The following is a 16,685-nucleotide window of genomic DNA, read 5'->3' as shown; positions in this document are numbered from 1 at the left end:
TGGGCATCCACTCATTTTCCAGTTTCTAGCCACTACAAACAGGGCTGCTACAAACATTTTGGCACATACAGGTCCCCTTCCCTTTTTTAGTATCTCTTTGGGGTATAAGCCCAATAGAAACACTGTTGGATCAAAGGGTATGCACAGTTTGATAACTTTTTGGGCATAATTCCAGATCGCTCTCCAGAATGGCTGGATTCGTTCACAACTCCACCAACAATGCATCAATGTCCCCGTTTTCCCGCATCCCCTCCAACATTCATCATTGTTTTTTCCTGTCATCTTAGCCAATCTGACAGGAGTGTAGTGATATCTCAGAGTTGTCTTAATTTGCATTTCTCTGATCAATAGTGATTTGGAACACTCTTTCATGTGAGTGGTAATAGTTTCAATTTCTTCATCTGAAAATTGTCTGTTCATATCCTTTGACCATTTATCAATTGGAGAATGGCTTGATTTTTTATAAATTTGAGTCAGTTCTCTATATATTTTGGAAATGAGGCCTTTATCAGAACCTTTAATTGTAAAGATGTTTTCCCAGTTAGTTACTTCCCTACTAATCTTGTTTGCATTTGTTCTGTTTGTACAAAGGCTTTTTAATTTGATATAATCAAAATTTTCTATTTTGTGATTGGTAATGGTCTCTAGTTCATCTTTGGTCACAAATTTCTTTCTCCTCCACAAGTCTGAGAGATAAACTATCCTATGTTCTTCTAATTTATTTATAATCTCGTTCTTTATGCCTAGGTCATGGACCCATTTTGATCTTATCTTGGTATGTGGTGTTAAGTGTGGGTCCTTGCCTAATTTCTGCCATACTAATTTCCAGTTATCCCAGCAGTTTTTATCAAATAATGAAATCTTATCCCAAAATTTAGAATCTTTGGGTTTGTCAAACACTAGATTGCTATAGTTGACTATTCTGTCTTGTGAACCTAACCTTTTCCACTGATCAACTAATCTATTTCTAAGCCAATACCAGATGGTTTTGGTGACTGCTGCTTTATAATATAATTTTAGATCAGGTACAGCTAGACCACCTTCATTTGATTTTTTTTTCATTAATTCCCTTGAGATTCTCGACTTTTTATTGTTCCATATGAATTTTGTTGTTATTTTTTCTAAATCATTAAAATATTTTCTTGGAAGTCTGATTGGTATAGCACTAAATAAATAGATTAGTTTAGGGAGTATTGTCATCTTTATTATATTTGCTCGGCCTATCCAAGAGCACTTAATATTTTTCCAATTATTTAAGTCTGACTTTATTTGTGTGAAAACTTTTTTGTAATTTTGCTCATATAATTCCTGACTTTCTTTTGGTAGGTAGATTCCCAAATATTTTATGCTATCAACAGTTATTTTGAATGGAATTTCTCTTTGTATCTCTTGCTCTTGGGTTTTGTTGGTGGTGTATAAGAATGCTGAGGATTTATGGGGATTTATTTTGTATCCTGCTACTTTGCTAAAATTATGAATTATTTCTAATAGCTTTTTAGTAGAATCTCTGGGGTTTTCTAGGTATACCATCATATCATCTGCAAAGAGTGATAGTTTGGTTTCCTCATTGCCTACTCTAATTCCTTTAATCTCTTTCTCGACTCTTATTGCAGAGGCCAGTGTTTCTAATACAATATTGAATAATAATGGTGATAGTGGGCAACCTTGCTTCACTCCAGATCTTACCGGGAAAGGTTCCAGTTTTTCCCCATTGCATATGATGCTTACTGAAGGTTTAAAATATATGCTCCTAACTATTTTAAGGAAAAGTCCTTTTATTCCTATGCTCTCAAGTGTTTTTATTAGGAATGGCTGTTGGATTTTATCAAATGCTTTTTCTGCATCTATTGAAATGATCATATGGTTTTTGTTTGGTTGGTTGTTGATATAGTCAATTATGTTAATAGTTTTCCTAATATTGAACCAGCCCTGCATTCCTGGTATAAATCCTACTTGGTCATAGTGTATTATCCTGGGGATGATTTTCTGTAATCTTTTTGCTAATATTTTATTTAAGATTTTAGCATCAATATTCATTAGGGAGATTGGTCTATAATTTTCTTTCTCTGTTTTCAGCCTACCTGGTTTAGGTATCAGTACCATATCTGTGTCATAAAAGGAGTTTGGTAGGACTCCTTCAATCCCTACTTCTTCAAATAGTTTATTTAGCATTGGAGTTAATTGATCTTTAAATGTTTGATAGAATTCAGATGTAAATCCATCTGGTCCTGGGGTTTTTTTCTTAGGGAGTTGATTGATAGTTTGTTCTATTTCTTTTTCTGAGATAGGAGTGTTTAGGATATTTACTTCTTCCTCTGTTAGTTTAGGTAAGCTATATTTTTGGAGGTATTCTTCTATTTCATTTAAGTTGTCGAATTTATTGGCGTAAAGTTGGGCAAAGTAACTCCTAATTATTGCTCTAATTTCCTCTTCGTTAGTGGTGAGTTCTCCCTTTTCATTTTTAAGACTAACAATTTGATTTTCCTCTTTCCTTTTTTTAATCAGATTTACTAAGGGTTTGTCTATTTTGTTGGTTTTTTCATAGAACCAACTCTTAGTTTTATTAATCAATTCAATAGTTTTTTTACTTTCAATTTTATTGATCTCTCCTTTTATTTTTTGAATTTCAAGTTTAGTGTTTGATTGGGGGTTTTTAATTTGTTCCTTTTCTAGCATTTTTAGTTGCAAGCCCAATTCATTGACCTTCTCTTTCTCTATTTTATACAAATAGGCCTCTAGAGATATGAGATTTCCCCTTATTACCGCTTTGGCTGCATCCCATACATTTTGGTATGATGTCTCATTATTATCATTTTCTTGGATGAAGTTATTAATTATGTCTATAATTTGCTGTTTCACCCAATCATTCTTTAGTATGAGATTATTTAGTTTCCAATTATTTTTTGGTCTACTTTCCTGTGGCTTTTTATTGAATGTAATTTTCAATGCATCATGGTCTGAAAAGGATGCATTCACTATTTCTGCCTTACTGCATTTGAGTTTGAGGTTTTTATGTCCTAATATATGATCAATTTTTGTATAAGTTCCATGAACTGCTGAAAAGAAGGTGTACTCCTTTCTGTCCCCATTACATTTTCTCCAGAGATCTATCATATCTAATTTTTCTAGTATTCTATTTATCTCTTTGACTTCTTTCTTATTTATTTTGTGGTTTGATTTATCTAATTCTGAGAGTGCAAGGTTGAGATCTCCCACTATTATAGTTTTACTGTCTATTTCTTCTTGCAGCTCTCTTAATTTCTCTTTTAGGAATTTAGATGCTACACTACTTGGTGCATATATATTTAATATAGATACTTCTTCATTATTCATTCTACCCTTTAGCAAGATATAGTGCCCTTCCTTATCTCTTTTGATTAGATCAATTTTTGCTTTAGCTTGATCTGAGATCAGGATGGCTACCCCTGCTTTTTTGGCTTCACCTGAAGCATAGTAGATTTTGCTCCAACCTTTTACCTTTAACCTGCATGTATCACCCCGCTTCAGGTGTGTTTCCTGTATACAACATATTGTAGGATTCTGGCTTTTAATCCATTCTGCTAACCGCTTCCTCTTTATAGAGGAGTTTACCCCGTTCACATTTATGGTTAAAATGACCAATTCTGTATTACTTGCCATCTTGTTGACCCCGGTTTATGCTTTTCTCCCTTCTTACTCCCTTACCCCCTCCCTTACCCCCCTTCCCAGTATTAAGCTTGTGAGCTCCCCTTGCTTCTCACAGCCCTCCCTTTTTCAGTATCCCTCCCCTCCCCTTAGAGTTCCCCCCCCCCAACTTACCCCTTTCCCTCCCAGTTCCCGTATTCCCTTCCACTTAGCTTATTCCTTCCTTTTTCACTTTTCCCTTCTCACTTTTCAATGAGGTGGGAGAAGTTTCACCATAGATTGAATATGTCTAAAATTCTTCTCTTACTGCCAATTCTGAAAGCAGTAAAATACTCACTATTTTCATTCCTCTCCATTCTTTCTCTCAGATATACTAGGTTTTCTTTGCCTCTTCATGAAATGTAGTACCCCCACTTTCCCTTTTTTCTAGTACAATGTCCTTTCCTCAACTAGTTTCTAGAACAAGGTATACATGTATTTTTTATACATCTTTACAGCCGAAATATAGTTCCCAAGATTAATCTTTACCTTTTTAGATTTCTCTTGAGTTCTGTGCTTGTAGATCAATTTTTTGTTAAGTTCTGGCTTTTTCATCAGAAATAGATGAAATTCGCTTATTTCGTTGAATGACCATCTTCTTCCCTGGAAAAAGATGCTCAATCTCGCTGGGTAAGTTATTTTTGGTTGCATACCAAGTTCCTTAGCCTTTCGGAATATCATATTCCAGGCCCTTCGATCCTTTAATGTGGATGCTGCCAGATCCTGGGTGATCCTTATTGTGGCTCCTTGATACTTGAATTGGGTTTTTCTAGCCGCTTGCAGTATTTTTTCCTTTGCCTGAGGGTTCTGGCATTTGGCCACTATATTCCTTGGTGTTTTGATTTTAGGATCCCTTTCAGTAGGGGATCGATGAATTCTTTCAATGTCTATTTTACCTTCTGTTTCTATGACTTCTGGGCAGTTCTCTTTGATAATTTCCTGGAAGATAGTGTTCAGGCTTTTTTTTTCATCATACTTTTCTGGAAGTCCGATGATTCTCAGGTTGTCTCTCCTGGATCTGTTTTCCAGGTCTGTTGTCTTCCCCAGAAGGTATTTCACATCCTTTTCCATTGTTTGATTTTTTTGGATTTGCTTGACTGATTCTTCTTGTCTCCTCGAGTCATTCAATTCCAATTGTTCGACCCTGATTTTCAGTGAGGTATTTTCTTCACTCACTTTTTTAAGATCTTTTTCTAATTGTCCAATTGAGTTCTTTTGTTCTGTGGAATTTTTTTCCATTTCGCCAATTTTGTTTTTTAGAGAGCTGTTTTCTGTTTCCAGTTCACTAATCCTATTTTTCAAGGATTTGGTTTCTTTATCCACTCTCTCTTTAACTGACTTCTCCAGGCTCTTTTGCCAAGCCTCCCTCTCCTTTTGCAGAGCCTCCCTCTCCTTTTCCATTTTTCTTCTAGCTCCCTTGTGAGAGCCTTTTTAATTTCCTCCATGAGATTCATCTGTGCTGAGGGATATAAGGTCTCCTCCTTCGGGGATTCACCTGGGGACTGTTTGTTTTTAGTCTCCTCAGGGTTTGGAGTCTGCTCTTTATCTGTATAAAAGCTGTCCAGGGTTAAATTCTTTTTCAGTTTCTTGCTCATTCTGTCTATTTATCAAAGACAAACTATCAAAGAAACAGAAGGAAAAAAAACCCCTTGAATGGAGGCTGCTTTCTTTGGGGGAGGGGCAGGGTATTCGTGAGGCACAGGTCCTACTGTGCTATGGCGCCTGCGCACTGAGATCCGAGCGCTCTGAGATCCGAGCGGGCTAAGACACTGTGGGGGAGGGGTGGCCAGGTCCCTAGAAACTCCAGCTGTTTGGGATTGTATTCTTCACCCCCGGTGTTTTTAGCTTCTCTGCTGGGCTGCTGACTTGCTCCTATAGCAAAGCTCTCACCGCAGAGACGGCTGCGGTCCTACCCCCTCTCCGCTCCACCCGGTTCTGAGCTGCTATCTGTGCTCTGGTTGCAGCTGCTGCTACCCGCAGACTGCTTCCAAATACCGTCCCCGCCCTCGCGCAAAAACAGACCTTTCTTGACGAGTTTCAAGGATGGTTTCTCTTGGTAAGTAATTGTATGGTTTTTTTTTCAGTCGAGCATTAATTCAGAGGCATGAAATGAAATGAATAGTGAGAGAAAAACACGGAGATTACACAGAAGTGTATTTCCTCTCCGCCATCTTGGCCCGATACTGCTGTCTTGTGTGTGGAGAAGGGAGGGTCCTCTTCCATGTAATTTTTGTCTGTTTCTGTTTGTGTCTTTATGCAGAATGTCTATGTCATATCTGTTCTGTGAGCTAGATCTTGTTAACATTAAAAAAAAAAAAAAAGCCAAGTTGGGGACTGCTAATCTTTGAAAACAATGATTGGGGAGTTTGGCAATTGGTTATTTCAAGATTGCAAAAATGCTTAGCATAAAACAATGCTATATGAGTATTAACTATTTTATTGGATTTAATAGCTTCCTATTTGGTAACTTTAAATGGGTTTTTAGATGTGACCAACATACAATACCAACATTGAGAAAAATGAATTGTGTGTGTACAAAGTAATTTGAAAGCAAATTCAACTAAATTAAGGCCTCCATGAGGAGAAGAGTGCATATAGAGTAAAGAGTCTTTCTCTTTCTTTCCCATTCCCCCATTTCCTGACTTCAGCAGGGACACATGGATGAAGGGGTGAGAGGGAGAGAAAGAAACTATACTCACTCAGATCAGTGAAATTTATTGTTTGAGTTATGATAGTAAAAGCAGTTTTATATAAACTGTAATCTCTTTGCACTGACTATGTTAACATAAGAATTTGGGAACTTTGGGAAAAACAGAAAAGTGCTCAGCTGCTTTTAAAACAAGTAGCCTAGTCCCCAACCCTTTTCTGATTCACAGAGGAAAAAAAGGTTTGCATTGACCTGAGATGGGGGAGGTAAAAAGAGAACAAAAAAAGCTGATGTCAATCAAAGAAAGTAAGCTGATAGGAAGTGAAGAAGAGTCTTCTTCTAGAATTCCTCTTAAATTATAAATTTGTTAAGCTTCTTAAAACTATTTTGTAAGGTTATTATCCCTGAGAAACAACTTGTTTGACTTACATAGGTCCCAATGAAGGAATGAGTCTATTGATAATTTACAACTTTATTAAGTATGAACAACTTATAATGATTGGCTTTTATATCAGGAACATTGAGCTTAAGGATACCACCTCAGATATCAAGATGAATTGTAAATTTTATATGATGAATCTCTTAGAATTAAATGAGGTAATCACTATTAAATAGCATGTGTTAGAATTGAGTTACTTTACTTTAAGTACAAGATCTTAGAAATTTGTATGCAGATATTGAAACAAACTAGAAATTTAAATCTGATGATTTGATTTTAAGTTTAAAAAATAGATTATTAAAGAAAAGTTCTGGTAGCTTACTTTAGGGGCTACATGCTTGTATCTTTTAATTAGATGAAGTATGTTGCTTTCTAAAATGTATATTGGGTAATTTGTAAAAAATATGAGCTATGCTTTAAAATTTTGTCAGCTCTGCAGGACATATGTCTAAGTTTTATGAAATGTGGTCCAAAGCTATTTATATATTAGCTATATTGTGAATCTTAAAAGTCTAAAAAAAAGGTGATTTTAAAAACAAGAGAAAAGAAAGATTGATTTGCAAAAGCAAATAGTTTGAATGGAATATTCAGTTAGAATTATCATAAGGTATTGATTTTTAAATTAACTTTTTAATTGGTATGTACATTAAAATTGGAAATGACTGTAAATTACATGAGATTCCAATACATTATCTTTGGTAAAAGACAGATTATGGAAAGGGGCAAACTCCTAGTGGAACATGGCATTTGCCAGGGGAAAAGAGATACCCCATGAGTTTGGGGCATGTCCTTGGCTGGAGGGCTGGGTCCTAGAGAGGACTTGGTACTCTAAAAGAGTTAGGTATAGGGAGAAGTGGGGTCGAGAAGCATGGTGGAGTTAGGAGAGACATCACATGGAATGGGGGAAAGGGAAAGATCAGTGGCCTTGCAAGATTTAATTTACTCTCCCCCCAGTGGATGTGGCTGCTTCTTAGAAGTGAGAGAACCTATGACAAAGAGACTTAACTGAGTTTCAATGGATAAATGATGGACAGAAACAGCTATACCCAAAGAAGGAATACTGGGAAATGAATGTGAACTATTTGCATTTTTGATTTTCTTCCCGAGTTATTTTTACCTTCTGAATCCAATTCTCCCTGTGCAGCGGGAGAACTGTTCGGTTCTGCAAATATGTATTGTATCTAGGATATACTGCAACATATTTAACATATATAGGACTGCTTGCCATCTTGGGGGGGAGGAGGGGTGGAGGGAGGGGAAAAAACGAAACATAAGCGATTGCAAGGGATAATGTTGTATAAAAATTATCCTGGCATGGATTCTGTCAATACAAAGTTATTATTAAATAAAATAAAATTTAAAAAAAAAAGAAGTGAGAGAACAAATTCCATTTACTGGAGTTCAATTCCTCCCCATCCCCACCCCACCCCCTTTGCTGGTTAAATGAAATTATTTTAACATTAACTGCTTTTACTGTTTAAAGGAATTAACTTACATTTACAAGGAGTTAATAACTGAATGTTTGTTTTTTCCAAGTTTATAGCTGCTTTAAAGCAAAGTCGTTTTTGATGCTGTAACAAAGAAACTTTTAAAAGGTTTGTTAGAACTACAAGTTCTCTGAAAATGGTTATTTCTACCAAGGTCTCCATCTGTCTTCAGCAAATTATTTAATATTTAAGTACTTAATGGTCCACTTATTTAATGAATATGATAGCAAATATGATCTACAACTTTCTTAAAGTACCTAGAACAGAATTTTAACCTGATATCCCTGCACTAGTTTTGATTGTGTTTTGCAGGTGCATTTGATAGATTATCAAATGACTTTGATTTTTTGATTTACTATTTACTATTGAGATGAAATCTCTTAGGATGGTAACTAATATTGGATATGATTACCTAATGGATCATTAAGTCAGTAACCCACTATTCCAGAGAAATGCCATAAGTTTACTCAGCAGGATGCCATAGAGATGGATGTTTTATGTGGGCAAGAGCTGGGAGGACAACCTTAGCCTCTGCTTAAGTAGAACTCAGTTTCTCAGTTCTGTTTCTTTGCTTCCTACCCGATTATTCCTGAGTCTGACTATGAGGTGGAATTGTTAATGCATGATTAGTTGTCAGACCTAAGGATGCTTTATCCTTTGTATATACTTTCAGATTGAACTGATATTATATCATGTCCCTGCTTTTTCTTCTTATAACAAATATCTGTAATCAGAGCAAGTAATCAGTGGAAGATATGAGGCACAATATAAATCACAATATGAATCTGCAGCCTAGCCTTGGAGGCTTCTCTGGTTACTACTATAAACCCCTTAACTTTCTTGCTTCCTAGAGCTAGAATTTCTTTGTTTGAAGGCCCACTTTGCCTAAGTATTTGGACTACCTCCCACCTCCCTTTTGCTCATTAGGAGTGGAAACAGAGAATCTTATCATGTCATGATTAAGCCAAGGTTTTTAGGATCCTGAAAGCTAAACTAATCTTTTGCCTGGGCATTAGCCATATATACCTAAAGCCTTTTACACTGTACATTGATAGGGGGTTTCTGGTATCCTACCCTAGACACTAGTTTACTTCTCAAAGAAACTTCTCTTTGGGGTGACCCTCCTGCCTTAGAGCTAGCTGCCACAGCCCTTCTAATTGAAGAAGCTCCTAAATTCATCCTGGGCCAATCCTTGGAGATTCTGGCTCCCCAACAAATGCTTTGAAGCACTTTTGCCTGTATCAGAGTTTTAAAATTAGGGAAAGAAATGAGAATGAATAAATCTCTATACTGACTTCAAATACTTTTTTCTTGTTTGGCATGATCATGGGGCTATATGGAAAGAGGATTTTTGACAGTCAAACATTCCCCCATTAAGTATGCAGGGAAACAATTATTGCATGTTGTCCATGGACCTAGAGAGGTTTCTGTTTTGTTTTGTAAAGGAAGAGGGATTCACTTCATGCTAGGGGAAACAGATTTACAGATTCAGCTGCCTATTAGCCTCTCTCCATGGCACCTTTAATTTCTCAACTCCTGTCTCCTGCATTTCCTCATATAGCTCCCAGGAAAGTAAATTCTGAAAGGACTGTTAAAAAGACCTATGTATGTGCCCCTTTCAAATTGCTTTTTAGTATTTTCCAGTATTCTAGTAGAATACTAGTAGTCCCTTCTCAATTAAAAAAAAAAAATTATATAGTCACTGAAAGATTACACGCAAAAAAAATTTACTAGAAATGATGGAATGCAGCCTCTTATGGAGACAGCAATAATTTTAATGTTCCTTGACCTTAGGGTACTTCTGTTCTAACAATCTGTCAGTAATTTCAAATCTTCTGGCTTTGGAATCTGTGATCCCGAGTCCCTTTGATCTAAAAGTGCTATTGTCCTGTCAATGATTCTAAAAGTCTTCTGGACTAGAAATATAATAATATTTCTCCTCTTAAACTTTAGGGAAGATATATTAATGATCCTCAGACTACTCTCCAATATTGTTCTAGCAATCTGTCAATGATTCTAAAATCTTCTGCCTTTAGAACAGTTCTAGGTTGCTGGTCAGTGATAACCAAATTCCTGAGATCACTCCTTAGTTATATCTTTAGGCCATAAAATTAGCAATATCAATGACATGAAGAACTAGATAAATGAGTCTCCTAGCTTCAGGTTCCTTGCTAAATTCTTGGAAATTTAGCTGCTTCAATTGGCATTACAATTACAATAAACTTTGCTCCTGGAGTTGGATATAGGTTCAAGCCTGCAAATTCTTTTGAGACCTCTGGATACAGGTCTGTTGACCATAATCTTTTGGAGTCCTTTCCCAACCTCAACAGAAACAACCTGAAAGGAGGAATACAATGCATCTGGGGTATAGCTGATCCAATCTGGTTTAAGTGGGTAATAGCTGACCTAAACAGAAGAAATGACAATAAAGAAGTCACCTACGAAATGTGTACTTAGAAAAGTAACAGGAGAGGGTTGAATAGAGAGAGTGAAGGATAACACATTGCCTGAATCTTGGACTAATACCAATAGAATTTTAAAAGATCTAAAAGAAAAGCCTCTAACATGCTGGATAGAACTTTTCCACAAGATTTATGGGAATACTAGAATAGAATAAAACGAGATGGTATTAACAATTGCAGTCTGCACTTGGTAAAAAGCTTCCACAAGGGATCACATAATAATCTCATTGAAGTATTTGTGAATTATTCCTAAGTTATACGTATGCCCCATTTGAGCAGGTTTTATATTTTTTAATACCTTTCATAAACCTCAATTGGAAACACAATGCTCTATAAATATCAAAAGCTTAATACATTAATAGAAAATATTTGTGGTTGAAAAGGAGGAAAAAAATCGAACAACGAGTGTTCCTATTTGGAAATATGGGATACTTTAAAAGTAAGCATATCAAAGTTTTAATAAAATCCTAGATAATTAGAACCACAAAAAATGTCAGTTGCATATTTATATAGCCCCAAATATGACATCTACATTTATCGTTCAAAAAAAAAAAAAAAACCCGACTATAAAGGAGTTTCCACAACAGATTTTTACAATGATTGTTCCCATATTACAAATGAAACTAGAGACCTCTAGTGGTTAAAAGAAATTAACCAACAAAATGTAGTCTAAGCATAAAATTACTGGGGAAAAACAGATGCTATCCTTATAATTCAAAGCTGGTCTTAGGAGCCAACTTGTTAATAAACAAGAATACAATTGAAAAGATGATAACCAAGTTACACTGAAGTTTTCTAGATTTTTCTTTTCCCTTTCCCAGTGACTGGGGAAAACATTTAAATTGGTAACAAATATCAAATAAATGTGGTTATATTTTGTGGTGTGCTAATTCCTCAGGATATTTAATGGTATGATTTGCTCATTTAGTGCTGATTTTAGCTCTTAACTTATACCATGCATGCAATCTTGAAATAGATATACATCAATTTTAATAAAAATGGAATTAATTGACTGGGTTTCAAAAAACTGACAACAAAAAAAAATTAATGAAGCTTAAAGTAATTTAAATTACTTTTTGAAACAATGTGTATTATTTAAATTCTTGTGGACTCCAGTTTTATTTGTAAAATGTTCTTTTGTAAAAGAAATTTAGTATGAGTATTATTCTTCCAGGTTTAAAATAATATACAGATTTTAAAAAACTCATAAACTATGTTATTTTAAAGAAACATTCTTAATTGTAGATTACAAATGCTTTTACCCTTTGATCCAGCAGTGTGCCTACTGGACTTATACCCTAAAGAAATACTAAAGAACAGAAAGGGACCTGTATGTGCCAAAATGTTTGTGGCAGCCCTGTTTGTAGTGGCTAAAAGCTGGAAAATGAATGGATGCCCATCAATTGGAGAATGGTTGAGTAAACTGTGGTATATGAACGCTATGGAATATTATTGTTCTGTAAGAAATGACCAGCAGGATGAATACAGAGAGGCTTGGAGAGACTTACTGAACTGATGCTAAGTGAAATGAGCAGAACCAGGAGATCATTATATACCTCAACAACAATACTGTTTGAGGATGTATTCTGATAGAAGTGGATCTCTTCGATAAAGAGAGCTAATTCAGTTTCAATTGATCAAGGATGGACAGAAGCAGCTATACCCAAAGAAAGAACACTGGGAAATGAATATAAACTGCTTGCATTCTTGTTTTTCTTCCCGGGATATTTATACCTTCTGAATCCAATTCTCCCTGTGCAACAAGAGAACTGTTCGGTTCTTATTGTATCTAAGATATACTGTAACCTATTTAACATGTCAAGGACTGCTTGCCATCTGGGGAAGGGGGTAGAGGGAGGGAGGGGAAAAATCAGAACAGAAGTGAGTGCAAGGGATAATGCTGTAAAAAATTACCCTGGCATGGGTTCTGTCAATAAAAAAAAATAAAAAATAAAATAAAATAAAATCGGGGGAAAAAAAATAGATTACAAATGCTTAAATGTGTACTTAACCTTTAAATACCTGGAAAGAAAAATTATACCACCACCTCTCCCCCCCAAAAAAAACCAAAAAACCTTTTTACCTTATTCTGATTTCCAATTGCTGTCTGAGTAAATGTAATATAATTCATTACTGAATTGAATTGGGTAATGGGGGAGAGAAAGAGAACATTGGATTCTTCCATCGATTTTACACACCACTGGCATATCACTGGAAGGGTTGACAGACATAGGTGCAGATCTTAGAGTCATTAGAGGTGATAATGGGCCCAGGCTTGATCTCAGTGCAGGAGACATGAGAGACACCATGAGGATGGTGAAAGACAGAATGTCTATTTTCCAGTCCTTCTTAGCCCTTATATATCTTATTGTAATTACATCATTACAACATACTGATTATGTGTGAACTTAGAGAACCATTACATCACCATACTAAGTACTAAGTATATGTGAGACTTACAGAACCATTATTTCATCAATTCCACTGAATGAACACTTTGTTTCAAGTATACTTCCCCAGAGTTCCAGCCCTGTACAAGAAGGGAATATGTTCTAGGCATATGAAGCACCTTTTGTATTCAAGGCTTATTTGAGAATTAACACCTGAATTATTAAGATATTGAAATCCATTATTTTGAGCAGCACTTTCTACAAAAAACAAAAGTTTTTAATTACCTAAAATTAATAAGCTCTCACCTTTTCACTGTTACCCCAGTTTAAGTATCTTTGTTAAGTGCTAAGATACAAAACCAGCAAAAGACAATCCTTTCAATAATGTAATAATCAAGGCAAAAGATGATGAAGGTCTAACCTTGGAATTAAGATGTGTTATGTGAATGGAGAAAAAGGGGTTAATTGATGTGAGAGATGTTGGTGTAGAATCAATAGTAGATAGAGAATGACTAGACATTGGAGGGATACAGAAAAGAATTTCATAATGCTTTTTAGGTTACAAAATAGGGTGAGTGAAAAGATGGTGATACACTAAACAAAAAGGACACTAAATCCCATATAAGATATGTTGAGTTTGCGATCCCTACAGAACATCGTTAGAAATATCCCCCAAGCAATTGGTAATGAAAGATTTGATTTTAAGAGAAACCAAAGCTTAACATATAATTTCTCAGAGACTTCCATAAAGAAATAAAAGCCAAGGAAGTCACCAAGAGAGAATATAGACAGAAGGTAGCTCTTGAGAACACTGAAGCAAATCTACATTTAAAGAGCATAAGGAAAGAGACTGAAGAGACAGGAAGGAGAAAAAACAAGAGAAAGTAATGTCACAAATATTAAAACGATTGAGTATTCAATAGAAAATTTTGGTCAATCAATCAATATTTGTTAAGCACCAACTATATGATAGGAACTGTGCTAATTATTAGGAATTTAAAAAAAAGAAATAGCCCCTGCTCTTAAGAGGATAATCATGTCAAATCCTGCAGAAAGATCAAGTAAGCAATGAATTGGTGATAAAGAGATCATCAGTATAAAAAGTATTGGCAAAAGAATCAAAACATATTGGTTATTCTTTTTTTTTTTTTTTGCTGAGGCAATTGGGATTAAGTGATTTGTCTAGCATCACACAGGTTATTCTACTTTTTAAAAAATCTTGATTAGAATGATCAGTATTGCAACATTACAAAATTACAAAGAAAACTGTTATATAAAAATAGTATCTTCACATAACATTTCTCCCCATGTAAAAAGTATATATTACTACATTAAGTATTTATAATTTTGTCAGTACAGAATTCCTTCCAAGAATACAGATCACAGTTTGTCTATAACTTAATAATTAAATCTTAAGAAACTACTTCAGACTTAGAAATTCAGGGACTTGCACTACAAAGAGCTGACTTTTAAAAATTATCAATTTTATACATAAAAAATACATATATTCAAATGAAAAAATGAATGTGATTTCATTGATTTAGATGTTATATATAATGAGGTCACACTGCCTGGATTACCATATAAAAAGTATTGATATAGTCACATCCAGAAAATTGGCAATGATAAAAGAAGAATAGTTAATGTGGAAGGCCATCTAAGAAGACAAGCATATTGGCTGTTGCTAGAGCTAGACATTAGTACAACTATTCTGGAAAGCAGGGAATTACAGAAATAAAAAATTAAATGCCCAAGTTCTTTGATTCAGAGAGTCCACTATTAGGCATATACAGCAAAGAAACCTTTGGTAAGAAGAAATCCCCATTTTATACATATATATTTATAGCAGGAGAAGCACTTTTTATAGAAACAAAGAACCGGAAATAAAGTTGATGTTTATTGATGAAGGAATGGCTACAAAAACTAGTAGTACATTCATGTCATGAAATATATTGTGCTATAAGATACAATGAATAGGATTAATATGGGGAATCATAACAGTACAAATTTATGCACAGAAATATATACGTACATATATCATATGTGTATATATATCTGTATGTGGGGAGAAGGGGAGACAGAATAGAACTATGTAAATGAAAAGAAATACCTACCACAAAACAATCAAAAGACAATATTGCAAAAGATAAAACAAACAAACAAGGCCCCAAAGAAGAGATTGAAGAGAAGATATCTCTTCCACCAAATTCTTTCCAATGGTAGAAAATTCACAGGTGTGGAAATATATTCTGGGGCAGCTAAGTAGAGCAGTAGATAAAGCACTAGTCCTAAAGTCAGGAGGACCTGTCTGGCCTCAGATACTTAATACTTCCTAGGTGTGTGTGACCCTGAGCAAGTCACTTAACCCCAATTGCCTCAGCAAAAAACAAAAAACAAAAAACAAAACAAAACAAAACAAAATACATACATATATATATATATATATATATATATATACACACACACATACAAATATATATATAGTGTGTGTTTTTTGTATTGGTTATAGCTTTCTAGAAGAGGTCAGAGGTCAGATAAAGAAGTAAATTTAGAGATACTAATAAAAATTTCATGAGCTATTGGTAAAAAATTACCTTGATTTCAGCTGATCCCTTGATAAATGGAAATTCAACCATTCTAACTTTCCCATTAAAAAGTGGAATCTCAGTATCTTCTTCATTAGAACTTTTAATTTTAGCAATTATCTTGCCAATCAAATTAGTCCCAGTGCGATTATTGTGTTCATCCTTAAATTAAAAAAAAAAATTCAATTCATTAGAATAATCGTTTGGGAATAAAAATATGCAAAAAAACCATACAAGTCTAAGATATGTTGAATTTGGTGTGGTACACCAACCATTAATTATTTGCCCTTCTGGTTTTCATAATCTAAGCATAATAAATAAAAATAAAAAATCGCTTTAAAAGGAATAAAAAAAGCACAGAGTAATGCCAGAAAATTATACTGAATAAACTATTCAAAAACTGGAATTCTAAATTTACCTGTCAATGCTAACATTGTCACCCATCTGCACCACCATTCTGGGAGTTCAATTACTTTACCCTTTTCTTTTATTGAATTTTCTATCAAATAGAATCAATAACTGTACTCTTTTTCATTGGAGTACTGATAACAAGGACCCAAAATTTAAAAAAAGCACTCAATTTAGATTTGCCATTCTACTTTTTACTACCCATACGAATTTATTCAACCAATAAACAATCATAAATAAGTAAGTATATTTGGTATTATGCCAGACACTAAGAATACAAAAGTGATACATCTTCTGCACTAAGAAGCTCACATTCCATTTGAGACAACAAAAATATAGAGAGATGTTTAAAAAAAAAATACAAAGTAATCTTTGAAGGAGAAAATACTAGTAGCTGGGGGACCAAACAAGTGACTTAACGATTAAAAGGCTACCACTGGAATTTATTGAGTAGGAGAAAGAAAATCACTTTGGCAAAAAATCATTTAACCTACATAAGGTGAAATGTCTTTAATTGCTAAATGAGGGGCATGAGGTTTGGGAATGGAACCCAACATAATTTCTTTGGTTCTTGTCAGCTCAAAATCCTTGATCCTATGAAGAA

At 34.7% G+C, this 16,685-nt stretch overlaps 1 protein-coding gene across 3 annotated transcripts in view; it reads right to left on the bottom strand.

Annotated features, from left to right (window-relative positions):
• SMCHD1 (structural maintenance of chromosomes flexible hinge domain containing 1) overlaps positions 1 to 16,685 on the bottom strand; it is a 259,470-nt gene that overhangs the window by 116,675 nt on the left and 126,110 nt on the right. For all 3 annotated transcript variants that reach the window (XM_051970385.1, XM_051970387.1, XM_051970386.1), the window contains exon 37: positions 15,683 to 15,835. In XM_051970385.1, the coding sequence (XP_051826345.1) occupies positions 15,683 to 15,835 (153 nt within the window). The remainder of the gene's footprint in view (positions 1 to 15,682; positions 15,836 to 16,685) is intronic.

Source organism: Antechinus flavipes, chromosome 1 (genome assembly GCF_016432865.1).
Source record: "Antechinus flavipes isolate AdamAnt ecotype Samford, QLD, Australia chromosome 1, AdamAnt_v2, whole genome shotgun sequence".
Classification (NCBI taxonomy): domain Eukaryota; kingdom Metazoa; phylum Chordata; class Mammalia; order Dasyuromorphia; family Dasyuridae; genus Antechinus; species Antechinus flavipes.
The sequence above is the reverse complement of the archived record's forward strand: the minus strand, read 5'-3'. Positions and strand labels throughout refer to the sequence as shown.